This window comes from Lepidochelys kempii, chromosome 3 (assembly GCF_965140265.1).
Source record: "Lepidochelys kempii isolate rLepKem1 chromosome 3, rLepKem1.hap2, whole genome shotgun sequence".
NCBI classification, from domain to species: Eukaryota; Metazoa; Chordata; order Testudines; family Cheloniidae; genus Lepidochelys; species Lepidochelys kempii.
The window spans coordinates 208,076,174-208,088,626 of NC_133258.1; the positions used below are offsets into that span (position 1 = coordinate 208,076,174).

The following is a 12,453-nucleotide window of genomic DNA, read 5'->3' on the forward strand; positions in this document are numbered from 1 at the left end:
CGCGAGGGAGCGGCGCGTGTTGCGAGGCCCGTTGTGTGCCCCCCCCCACCGTGGCGGCCCCCTCAGGCACGTCCTTTCCCGCCCTCCCCTCCCCTCCCCCCCCCCCCCGCGCACACACAGCCACACTCAGGCCGGGATCTCGGGCTTTATTCACAGCGCTGGGCTCCACGTACAGACCCCGCAGCACCACGGCAGTGACGGGCGGGGCTCTGAGCTGGGCCAGGGCCAGGGCCAGCCCCCCCCGTGCGCCAGGAGGCAGCCAGCCGTGGAGGTCTCCTTCCACGTCCCCTCCTCCCCCCCCCCCCGGCTGCGGACAATGGCTGACGCCTTCAGGGAGCGCTCGCCATTGGCAGGATGATGCACAACCCCAGGGACGAGAGGGTCCATCGCTTCCCTGCCATGGCGACCAATGGAGGTGGCTCCTGCGACTGCTGAAGGCCTCATGGTGGAGCTGGCGCTGAGGAGCCTCTGGCGGGAATGTACGGCCCTCATCTGCCACGAGTCCAGTCTGGTTCCCTGAGGTCCTGCCCCACTGTGTGTGAGAACAGGGCCGGTGAACGTGATGCTACACCCATCCATTGGCTGTTCTCCAGGCGGTAGAGACAAGGGCCATGTTTGGTTCAGAGAACGGAGGTTTTTTTTCCTCGTTAAGTCATAGCTTTTCTTCCACTTATCCCCCTCCACAGAATGAAGGGAAGAAACTACATCACAGTGAAATGGGAAAGACAGATAACACTGTCTTCTCTCCTCCACCTCCAGTGCTACTTCTGAGAGAAGGTGCAGAAGAAGCCGAGTCTGCAACGCAACTGGAGAGCAGAAGAGGGTGCGGAGACGGGTTTCCACCTCTGGCATTGAAACGCAGCCCAGGGCCTCCTTATTTTGCTGCAGTGCACCATGGAGTCTCATTGAGATCTCCATCCCATAGGGACACTGGTGCACAGGAGTCAAATGACGCAGAGGTGGTCAAAGGCTGTAGGAAGAGGCACTGATCTGGACAGGTGACTGTTGGAGACATGGGTATCTGGAAAGGAGGGCCACCCTGTGAGTCAGAGTCTGAAGGCAAGATAGTGGGTGATGACCCCAGTGCAGTGGTGGGTGAGTTTGGACCCCCATTTTCCAGCAGATTGTTTAAAATACTGGTAATGATGTCTTCATCTAAACAGGGTTCTGCTAGGCAAGCCACTGTTCCAGAGTTGCCCCAGCCCTGTCCTGACCCCAGTTGGCTGTCAGCAATGGGTCGCTCAGACCACAGTGGGACATTAGGAGTCTCTGGTTGCACTTGCTTTGTGTATTGAGATAGGCTTTCAGCCAGGGAGTGGATCTGCTCAGCCAACACACTGATTGCCCATCTCTCTGTCTCAGAGGACTGGAACGCTGCAGGGGACATGCCTGGGGACTGCCCTCCTACAGGGACCGGACAAGCATGAATAGAAGGGCTGCTGCCAGGAGAAAGGGGAACTTCTGGGGAACAGAGCACACAAGGATTGGAGAAGGGCTGGCTGTAGGGTGACTTGTAAACACTGAAGGGGCAGGACAGATTCCTCTGCCCATCGGGTAGGATAGAGCACCTAGTCTCCTGGGAGGGTAACCCAGCCCCTACAGTGGGAGCAGGGAAGCAGGTGGTGAAGGAAGGTTGTAGGGAAGCTGGCAGCATCTCCTGATGGGCATTAGGGAACTGGCAGGGACTATAGTTGGGTACTCCATGGTTAGGCATTACTGCCTCCTGTGGAAAGGGATTTAGCGTTCTTGGCAGTGTCTTGTGCTCTTTTTCTCTGGCATAGTGCCTTGGACTCAGGGCAGCTGCAGAGATGGCTCCATGCCATGGATTCTGGCCCTGGAGATACTGAGCTTCTTCCTCACTGCAGAAAACAAAAAATGTGTCAGGGACTGAAGTAAGCATTGAAAGAGACCTCCCTATTCACCTGCAGCCTGAAGGGGGTCAACAAGGTCTTAGGACCATGTGGGTCAGGAGTCCTAACAACTGCCCACCTCTTGGTGAAGTACCAGTCCCTGAGGATGCAGTCTATCCCTGTAGGGTTCTGGAGGCCCAGCATCAGCCTTCCAGCAGCTTACCCAGAAAGGAGGAGCTTCCAGGGCAGTCTAATGGCCCCTGCCCTCAGAAACCCCTCCAGCTGGCAGCCACCACTATCAGGACCATGACACTAATACAACGTTACTGATACTGATTTTGGCCTGTAGCAGTCACCATGCTTAATCTAGTTGTTTCTGTCACACTCTCATGCTCTTCCCTCCATCTATAACTCCAGTCTGCCCTCCAGATCTCTGCCCTTCTCCATTATCCCACACTCACCATGAATTTAATCTTTGAGGTATCTGGTGAGCATCTTCTGTCTGACAGTAACATTAATCTGATTTCCACTGCACTCATCATGCTCAATCTACCAGCTCTATAGGGCAGGGTTTGGTTCTGCTCTATGTTCTGTTAAGTGCCCAGCACACTGAGCCTTAAACAAGTCAGGAGCAGGTGGTATCTCCTTAGGGAATATCCCAGGAAGGACAAGGGGTTGTACCTGAGGCTGAAGTTGGTGCAGGTGATTATCTCTTTTCCTCTCTCATACTCCTTTGATGCTATGATTTGCACCCATGCCCAGCTCAGGTCTTTGCAGAGCAGGCGAACCACTAAGCGCTGATTGCACCTCCCAGTGTCACACACTGAAATCACAAACACAGAGTGATCAGGGTTCCCACGATGGCAGTACACAGCACCATGTCCTGTTCCCCTGGCAGGGTCACAGGCCCCAATGTCATCCCCAAGCGCGGGAATGTAGTGGACAGAGCCAAGCAGGGCTTCTGAGTACTTGAGAAGGAGCTTGGTTTGGCCCAAAGAAAGAGCCCTAACAGCATATGAGTCAAATGCACTCATTATGTGAGAGCAGAGCAAGCTGCTGGCCCAGAACCCAATGGCTGCTCCTTCCTTCGCTCATTTCTGGTAAGAATCACAGAAGTGGATTTTGAAGAGGGATTTGATGGCAGAGAGCAGTGGCCTTGCTGACAGGCTCAAGGAGAGCGCTCCATGGGAGGGGCTCGGAAGATTAGGTCAATGTTAGTTGCAACATAAAACAGGGTGAACTCTGCTGCTTTTCAGAACCTGCTAAAGAATCTCTCTCATTCCCCCCCATACATAGAGGCTTGGCACTTACTCAGGCTCTCATGTTGGGCAGCTGCTGATGCAACATCTGCAGGATGTAAGAGGCTGTACCAAGACTGACCAATCAGCTCCTCCCTCCGATAGCCAAGATGATAAATGACACTGAGGAAGAACAGAAAGGAGCAGCATCTGAGACAACAGATTTCTTGGAGATGCTTCTCATATGGGGAAGGGACAGGTAGAGGGTGTTGGCTAGGGGAAAGGACAGGCTCTCTGATGTGAGGATAAAGGGAAAGAGGTGGGGAAAACTTGCCCACTCCCAGTGTTTTGGGGTACACAGAGGGATAATCTGGTCCTTTCCTTGTTGCTGGTGGGGGCAGGAAGGAGCAAGTGGCAACAGACCCTCTCCCCAGTGGTACTGGGTTAGGGGAAGAGGCATGCAGGGATGTGGGGTGTCTATACTTGCAATGCTTGCATATCTGTTTGGTGGGCTGGCAGTGAGCATCCCAGTGAGTGAGACCTGGCTCCAGCACTCCGGAGCATGGATTGTGGCTGGCAACAGTGCTCTGGAGTGCAATTGTAATCTGAACTTTCTTGCTCTCCCAGGGATTCAGTCAAGACCATGCTAAGAGCAGCCATTCCTCACCTCTCTGTGACATCAGTGACCTTCATATCCAGTGTGTGCTGGCTCTGGAACGGGGCATCATAAGAAATGCCATCCCCGTAGTCAGACAGTTGCATGATGGGAGTGCAAAAGCCAAGGAATGTTAAGCTGGAGGAGGAGGTCATCCCATCCAGAGCGAGGAATCGGCCCCTCACAGCCACAGCCCGATTCCCTCCATATCTCACTCGGAAGGACCTGGATGTGCGCATTTCACTGACAAACACAATTTCTGCAGCAACAAAAAGTCATTGTGTAAATTGTCAACATCTTCTCCTAGGAAGTGAACAGCTGCTAGATCGATGGGACAAACTGCTTGATCCGGGTCTACCTCTGGTGAGGAAACTACCCAATATACCACACTGACTTTGTAGTGGGGGAGCTTGGAGGGGAAGCCCTACCCATCCCTGGAGAAGTTACTCCTGGCAGCAAGAAACTGAATCGGGAGTAATCGTACCACATATCTCAGTAATGTGCAGTCTAGATGTACTGCCTCAGTCAGTACTCATATGGGATGAACCCTGGGTAAGACATGCTTCCTGTCCTCTCCCTCCCTAGGCAGGATTGTAAACTAAGCATTCTGCCTCACCTGCATGTGAAAGCAGTTTAGAAATGGCACTGACCCCAGGGATCTTATAGGAGTCTCTTGGTCATTTCCCAGTGACTTATGGGAGATTGATCTCTCCTTCCATAATTCTCCAAGGAAACCATGAAGTACCCAAACAAGACCTTTGAAATCACCCACAAGGAACTGCTAGCGGGAGCTGTATTGTGGGATAAGTAGCCAGAAGGCAGTGCAGCTGAAATGGTTTAGAGCAGCCTTGATGTGGGTACACAGTGGATGTGCAAGGATTTTAAAAATGATTCAGCATGGACACAGTAAGACACGTGAATTCTGGTTCAAGAGTGGACCTACCCCAGTATTCTTGGCAGATAAAATGTACTCGGGCCTGCGACCTTCACTCCAGCATCTCCAGGCCTGGGTGGCAATTATTTGGATTGATTTATCTGTTTAAAGACTGTCCTTCGGAAGGGGGTTTTCACATAAGTCACCAGAGCACAGGCTGGTGCACGGACTAATCCCCCACCACACAGCGTTATGTACACTCCTGCCTCGAGCCCCATGAATAACCCAGCTGTCCCCCATGCCATGTATATCCTGATTTGAGTCCTGAGTGCACGTACCAGTGCCTGGCTGCTCCTGAGCGGAGTGGAGCTTCTCCTGCACAGCCTCGTGTGCTGAGCCATCTAGTAGGTCGAAGATTGAGTCTCCTTGGGCTAGCAGCTCCACCTGGTAGGAAAGGGCAAAAAGAGACTTTATTAGTACAGACACAGACTGGCTCACACTGGGCCTGGTGCCACTGGGGTACTTATTTATGTATCACATATCTAATACCATAGTCACAGCCAAGATTAGAACTCTAGAGCTCCTGTCCCCCAGTCCTGTCCTTGGGCCACTAGACCATGGGCACAGTGGTTTTGAGTGCCCTGTAAGAAGTGGACAGAGGAGCAGAGATCTCAGCGGGAAGCTATTTCAAGACTTCATGTGAAAGAGGATCAGAGCATGGGCCAGACTTTCAGCAGCAGACAATGTCTCATTAACAATGTCCCTAGAGCATATGCTACGAAGCAAGTTTCCGTTAAAAAAAATAAATAAATAAAAACAGGTTCTGCCAACCAACACAGGTAGGAGACAACTACAGCTGATGTTGAGAAACAGAACAGGGAGAAGGGATGGGTCTGACATTCCCTTTGTGAATGAGAGCAGTGAATGACTGCTGAGTTCATAAGCACAGCCTCTCACTCATTCATTCCTTACCTCACCCTCACTCTCCCACTACTAAAACCAGGGAACCCCCAGAGACTAACGCAAATAGATCAGCTGGATGTATAAAGAAAACCAGACAGCAGCTAAGCTGAAGCAGAGGAGCAGTCACCACACCTATGCAGCAGATGGAGCTGCCACCTCAACGCATGCAGCTCATAAGCAAAAACAGCTGCTGCCAGAGTCCTTGGCTTCAGCCATTAACAGCCAGCAAGGATGATGGGGATGGGGCAGGCAACAGAGCCCAGATGGAGAGATTCCAGGTGGAGCAGTGGGTGCCTAGCACCTGTAACCATGTTGTGGATTGTCACTATCAGGGTAATTGTGCTGTTAGCCAGTTAGCGTTGATCACCACTGGCCCAGGTTCTCATTATCCTAAACCAGCCCTGAACAAAAGCCAAGCCAGTTGGTGTGTCCTGGTATGTGGTGTGGCGCTGCACATGAACAGTAACAGCCTTGTGATGGGAGCAGCCACCCCCGCAGTCTGTAGCTGTGCAGAGGACTTGCTAACCTGCCACTGGGGAGTGGGAACAGAGTGGGCTGGTGCCTTATACCTGCAACAACGTGAGCTTACCACAGAGAAGCCCAGGAGATGGGCCACATTCTCAGAGATGTAGGCCAGTTTGCCATCTGCAGAGAGAGCAATGATGAACCCCGGCAACGAGGACAGCAGCTCCAGATCTGGCATTGTGGCAGGAGCATGTTCAGCTGAGCCTGCAAAACCAAAAGAGCAGCATAGAGCTTCCACAGCAGCTCCTTCTGAGGGGGAGGGGCAAGAACACCAACTCGCCAAGAGAGAGGTGCCACCTGTTGGGTCGCCAAGGGAACTCAGTTCCTTTCACATGCTTTGCGGCTTCCAGGCCTTTTGCCAGACTAGTGTCGTTATGTCTATTATGGTAGTGCCCAGAGTCCCCAGTCAGCAGCAGGGCCTTGTAGCGCTGGGTGCTGCATGTGCACACAGAGTTAGACGCAGTCTGTGCCCTGAAGACAGGCAGAGTGGGTGTAATGCAAACAGGGAGGGACAGGTAACAAGTAACGGTGATGGAAGCACCTCTGATGGTGTGAATGTCCTGAGTGCCAGGGTTCCCCACTTTCCATAGGAGGCTGCTCCGGGTGGCCAGACCCATCAGGCTGCAGAAGCCTTTCCTGACATTGTATTCCATGGACCCTGGTTGCCCCCCTTAAAGCCCACCCTCCTTGAGATGTCCAGCCTTTAAACACCTGTGGCTGTTACACCGTGGCTTTTGTTGCACTTGTCTGAAGAAAGCCACCCTCAAACTGAGGGAACCTTTCTGGCAATGAGGGGCTCAGAACTGAACATGCTATTCCTGGTGTAGTCATGCCAGAGCAAGAGGCACAGTCATCTTGCTTGCTCTGCAATGTGATGACTCTGCAAATGTAGCCCTTGGAAAAGAAGAGATGGGAACCAGAAAGCAGTTTGACAAGGGGTGTGCCATGGTTTGTGGGAGCAATCTCCATGTCCAGAGTGTGGTATGGGGAGCAGCTGTTATGCACAGTATGGCTTTGCCTACCTGAAGCAGGTATGAGACCTAATGAAGTGGGAGTCTCTGGGAGCTAGAGATCAGCTCTGCAACCAACTGGGAGTGCAGAAACTCAACAGCAGGGACTACTTCTGCCTGGCTGTGAATAGGATAGCTGCAGGGCTGGATATTTACCTGGAGGAAAGAGCTGTGTCCCACGGATTTGGAGACAGACCAAAGCCATGGTGTGGAGGTACGACAGCCGCTCCTTCTCCTGTGCTGAGATGGGCAGCAGGGAGCGCAGGGTCTGTAGCTCAGCATTGATCTGATCCCGACGAGCCTTAGAAGCACCCTTTGTCGACCTGCAGAGAAGCAGAGTCTGTTAGAAATTGTGAGAAAGGTGGGAGTCCCTGCTCCAGGGGAGGTGCCCTGGGGAAGGGAAAAGGGTATAATTCATTTGTTTCCCAACGCAGATGTTACCCCAGCTGAAGAGGAAAATTGCAGCAGTTTCCACTCTCTGACTTCCATTGAAAAGCTACCAGGTGATGGGAAAATCTGCATCAGGTTGGACTTGGACATTCCCATCGCCTGATATAACACACAATGCCCCATTCTGAGTATCTGATATGCACACAAGTCAGGGAATTCTAAGCCATGGTTCCCATGACAACCATAAGCAGTTGCTCAGGACAAAGCATCAAGTTGTGCAAGGGATCACTGCTGTGGCAACCAAAGGTCCCCTCTGGATCCAGGCTTCTACCAACTCAGAATTGAGTCTCTAAGGTGCCACTAGTACTCCTTTTCTTTTTTCAGAATTTAGGATGCACTAACTCTGATTTTTGCATTTAATGCAAAGCAAATGACGAGATGATTCCTTTACTAAGTGTGGACTACAGGCAGATACTACGAACCTGCCCAGAGCACATCCCCTTTAGCCCCACTGCCTTCCCCCAAGGTGAGCACTGCAGCAAATGGCCACGAGGTGGCATCCCAGCCACATGCAGCCCTAGAACCACATGAAGGCTCCAGATGGGAACAGGAGCAGGGAGATTCGTGATACCAGGCTGTGGTACGGCTTGAATCACCAGCCCGAGGAAAGGAGAGTTTAGAGGCAGGGGGTCTGAAGCAGGAAAGGCAGCAGCCACTCAGTGGGGCCTTCCTGCAAGTTCCCTGCTTTCTGGGGCCACAGTGCTGCCTGCAGTGCGGGCATGGTGCATGTCCCTGGGCCTGGGTTCATCTCCCTGCTGAGCGGTGGGCTCCAGCCATATCACCACCTCACTCATGGGCCAGCCTGTGGCAGGCGATGAAGTCATGGGGGGAGGGGTAGCTCAGTGGTTTGAGCATTGGCCTGCTAAACCCAGGGATGTGAGTTTAATCCTTGAGGGGGGCCATTTTGGGATCTGGGGCAAAAATTGGGGATTGGTCCTGCTTTGAGCAGGGGGTTGGACGAGATGACCTCCTGAGGTCCCTTCCAACCTGATATTCTATGTTTCAGCTGTGCCTTGCCGTGCATTTCATCTCATGTCTGTAGCTCTGCCCCAGCAGATAAAGCAATTGCTTTACAAAAGCATTTGAACAGTCTGAGCCTGGAACGGTGTTATGAACCATTGACCCCTCCATTCACTGGGATGCCCCGTGATTACCTGGCCCCAAAATAAATTGAGGGGTGCTCAATACAAGCCAGTTCCCCTCCTGATTCAGATCCCCACACCAATCCCTGCCCTTGGAGAGAAGGGCTAAAACTAATCGATACTGGGAAAAGTTTGCTGGTATTGCTATTCCCGACAAACTGTCCGAGCTTCTAGTGGCAAAGGGCTTTTGTCACATAGCTTAGTCTGGTTTTCCGAGTAAAGTGAGCTATCCCAGGGCATGTCTTCAATGGAAGGGCTTTAACATGGCTTGTGTAGTCACAGCACAGCGCTGGGAGAGAGCTCTCCCAGCACTCTAAAAAAACCACCTCCACGAGGGGCGTAGCTCCCAGCGCTGGTGCACTGTCTACATGGGCACTTTACAGCGCTGAAACTTGCAGCGCTCAGGGGGGTGTTTTTTCACACCCCTGAGCGAGACAGTTGCAGTGCTGTGAAGTGCTAGTGTAGATAAGCCCCCAGTCGAAGGAGTTTTATGCCACTGTGTTTATACCAGGGCTTTGCCCAGCGTAGAAATGTTGCCACAAAAAATCCCACCCCTAACCACCACTGCTGCCCCAGCAAAAGCCTCTAGTTTAGTCCTGTCCTAAGAGGAGCGTGGCTCAGAGCAAGCCAGCTTGAGGAGGAGCTCCCAGGCCAAGCCTGCCTGGCTACGCTGGACACAGAGGAACAATACACTTGGCAGAACATTCTGGAGAAGCAAGTAGGAGATTGCGGGGGAGATGGGGACACAATTCTCTAGATACAGGGAGGTTGGCTTTGGTTCTAGGAACACAAATAGAGCCATAGTCTGCCGCAGGACCTTTGTGTCATGAATGGTTTGGTAGCTCTGCCCTCTCCATATGGGTATGAAAGAGGAGAGAAAGATCCATCTACAACCTGGGGAAAGAGCTCAAGCAGCGAGACCTTCCCTCGAGACTCCAAAGGGGCAGGACACTGGGGCCAGGCACAACAACTAATGCCCTTTAACTTAGCCCACAGAGAGTCAGTCTCTCTTCAGTCCATAACTCCTACTTGCCTCCCCAGCCCCCTCACTGCTCTCCTCAAGCCCTTCTTCACCTAACTGTTAACACCCTAGTTCTCTGTGCCTGAGCTCAGATACAGTCCAAGCCTCATTTCATAGCCCCAAGCTCTCTCCAGCCCTTCACTCACATCCCCCTGGGTCACATGTAGGGCTAAGGGAGCAGGGCAGGAGGAAGCTGGCCAAGGGTGATGCCCCTTGAGTCTAGAGGATCAGAGAGTGCAGTAAAGAGTGCCAACATCCAGACCCACAGTGTGTAATGGGACAGCACGTCCATCCAGGCAAAGGAGAGAAGAGGGAGCAGGATGGTCTCTAACCTGAATGGCTTTGAAGCGCTGGACTCCATCCCACTCCTCCCTCGGGGGTGGCTCATCTCTTTCCTCAGCGGCCTGCTGCAGTGGTCGCAGAAGATAGTCATTGTCCTGGCCTGCATGAAGACATGGTCACATCAGAGGAGCAGGGCTGGGGACAGTCTGCTCCCTCTGGAGAGCAGCACTGGGGAGAGAAGCAACGCCTGGGTTGCAGTTGGGGGGAAGGAGCAGCCCTTTTTGGTCTCTTTCCCTGAAGCCTGGCTCCAGATGGCATGGAAGGATCCAACAGCAGGAGACATTCCCCCATGCAGCAGGAAGCTGCCCCAGAGCTGGCTCTACTTTTAGGGGGTCACTGACACACCAGCTCCCCACTGGGTGTAGGGAGAGGCCTGGGCTCTGGCAGGACCCCATGGGATAAGGGGAGGCAAAACTCCTGCACACATAACTGGGTCTCAGAGCCCCACTAATGGGATGTCCGAATCTGGCAAAGTGCCTCTTACCTCCTTCCCCTCTGGCTCAGTCTGAACCCGCTGACCCCCTCCTACACTGGTCCTCCTTTTGTATTCCCCCTCCTGGGGCGAATGGGGGCCTGAGCCAGGCCAAACAGGATAAAATTACCTCTTGTGACGCAATTCTAAACAGCTCTGGGCTATTTTTAGAAAGCAGACTTCTAAAAATAACCCTCCACAGCCTGGCTGCAATCTGATAGGGGAAGCAATAAAAGGAAGCCTGGCTCTTTAAAACAAACCTGTCAGCTCAGCAGGAGAGGGAAGGGTGGGGCACTGGAAAGAGAGGTCAGTCAGTTGCCAACACACACACTCTCTCTCTCTCTCTCTCTCTCCCCCCCCCCCCCCCCCCGCTGCTGTCCTGGTGTGTCGAAGGCTTTGCAGGCAGTCTCCCCTGTCATCTGTCTCATCTGGACCCACCATACATAAGACCCAAGATGGGCCCAGCCAGTCAATTCAGCCCAATACACTTCATTGGCATCTGCAAAATGTGTGAGATGGGGATCACTAAGCCTGGGGATCGCTGTGGGAGCAGACTCTGGCATGCCAGCTGCAGCCCCCTGCTTGGGGTTTAATTCAGCTGTCCCTTGCTGTTCCCAGTTTGGGGTAAGCTGGTCTGCAGTGTAAGGCTGTCCCCTTTGTCCCAGTGTCTCTCCCATTGGGGAACCAGCAGCAGCTGCATCATCTCCTGCTGGAGAATTGACACCTGTGTCTGGAGCCTTTCTGCTGGCCCGTACTCCCATTGTGGGTTGTCACTCACCACTTCCCCAGTAGAGAACAGATCTGCCACTGGTAGCAATGGCACCCGCCCCCCAACAATCACCCAGAGAAATAGGTGCCAAAACAGCTCAGAAATGTTCCCAGAGCACTGGCTGCCTGACAGCTTTGCTCTGTGGCACTGCACAGGGCAAAGGAATCAGGCTCCTACACCCTGTCAACTGCAGCACAGGCCCCAGGGTACCCAGTGGCTAGTGCCAGCTGAAAGCAGGGGCTAAAAGGCATCACTCCAAACCGGTTTGTGGCAGAGAATGAAGGTGATAAAATATACGATTTTTAGCTCCCACTGCCCCATGCCCACACCCAGCTCTGCCCTTGCAAGATGCTCACAAAGGGCACTGACCCATATTCCAGCACACTGGGAGACTTAAGTCAATGATGGAGACACTACGGTACATCCCTGGCTGCAGAGATAATGGCACAGGAGCTTATGATACGGGGCTTATCGGAGCAGGCTGAAGACAGTAATTGCCAGAACCATTGACAGTCTCTGTGATCCCACCACTCTATGTAATTCACAGGCTGGAACCGCCTCACCACCTCAAGCGTGGCACCCAGACGTTATTAACAGTACACGGCAGCACCGCACCAGGGCTTAGGACATGAAGAGAAGGATGAGCCCAAATTCAGTTGTAACTACAGGGGGACATACTTGAGTTGAAATCTGGCCAGGACACCTAGATTAACTCCTCAACACTTACAAAGTCCCATGGGATCTTTACTAGCTAGGCATGCTCAGGGCCTCAGCTTTATATTTCATGGGATAGACAGCACCCTTGCAGCTTTCTGCAGCACTGACTTCAGGAAAGTCTTAGTCACCATCCCCTGGATGTTCCCTAGGTCTCCCATGCATGTACTGAACCAGTCCTGCCCTGTGGGAGAGCTGATCAGATCAGAGCCGGAAGAGGTCTGGGTGCATTTGGGAAACACCACCATTTATTGAGCCTTAGCCATGTGCCCCTTCGAAAGCCGGCACTAACAGCTGGTTTTAGGCTAGTCTGGCTCTGGTATGTTTGAAGTGCCTGTTGCCATGGCACCCACCATGCCTTAGAAAGGTAGAGATCTACCTTGACTCGCCTCCTCTGGAGCAAGATGGGGAGGATGAAATGAAGATGG

General features: G+C 52.8%; 1 protein-coding gene across 2 annotated transcripts; it reads right to left on the reverse strand.

Annotated features, from left to right (window-relative positions):
- Positions 1–314: 314 nt before the first annotated feature.
- On the reverse strand, positions 315–10,900 carry LOC140909774 (neuronal PAS domain-containing protein 4-like). Of its 2 annotated transcripts, XM_073339869.1 has the most exons (8): positions 10,061–10,900; positions 7,272–7,438; positions 6,170–6,309; positions 4,956–5,061; positions 3,756–4,002; positions 3,162–3,271; positions 2,532–2,673; positions 315–1,859 (listed from the first exon to the last, which is right to left on the reverse strand). In XM_073339869.1, exons 1-8 carry the CDS (start codon positions 10,174–10,176, stop codon positions 875–877), a joined length of 2,013 nt encoding a protein of 670 aa, XP_073195970.1. In that variant the 5' UTR covers positions 10,177–10,900; the 3' UTR covers positions 315–874. The 2 variants fall into 2 exon arrangements, with proteins under 2 accessions (XP_073195970.1, XP_073195971.1); XM_073339870.1 differs by lacking the exon at positions 315–1,859 and having other exon boundaries at positions 2,163–2,673.
- Positions 10,901–12,453: the final 1,553 nt, after the last annotated feature.

What these genes read in the sequence shown, in the direction of transcription:
- LOC140909774 (XM_073339869.1), bottom strand. Translation starts at nt 10,176, where the DNA reads ATGCAGGCCAGGACAATGACTATCTTCTGCGACCACTGCAGCAGGCCG. An exon ending in GACACAGCTCTTTCCTCCAG is followed by an intron (nt 6,310 to 7,271) that starts GTAAATATCCAG and finishes TTGGTTTTGCAG; the next exon opens with GCTCAGCTGAACATGCTCCT. An exon ending in ATCTCCTGGGCTTCTCTGTG is followed by an intron (nt 5,062 to 6,169) that starts GTAAGCTCACGT and finishes CTTTCCTACCAG; the next exon opens with GTGGAGCTGCTAGCCCAAGG.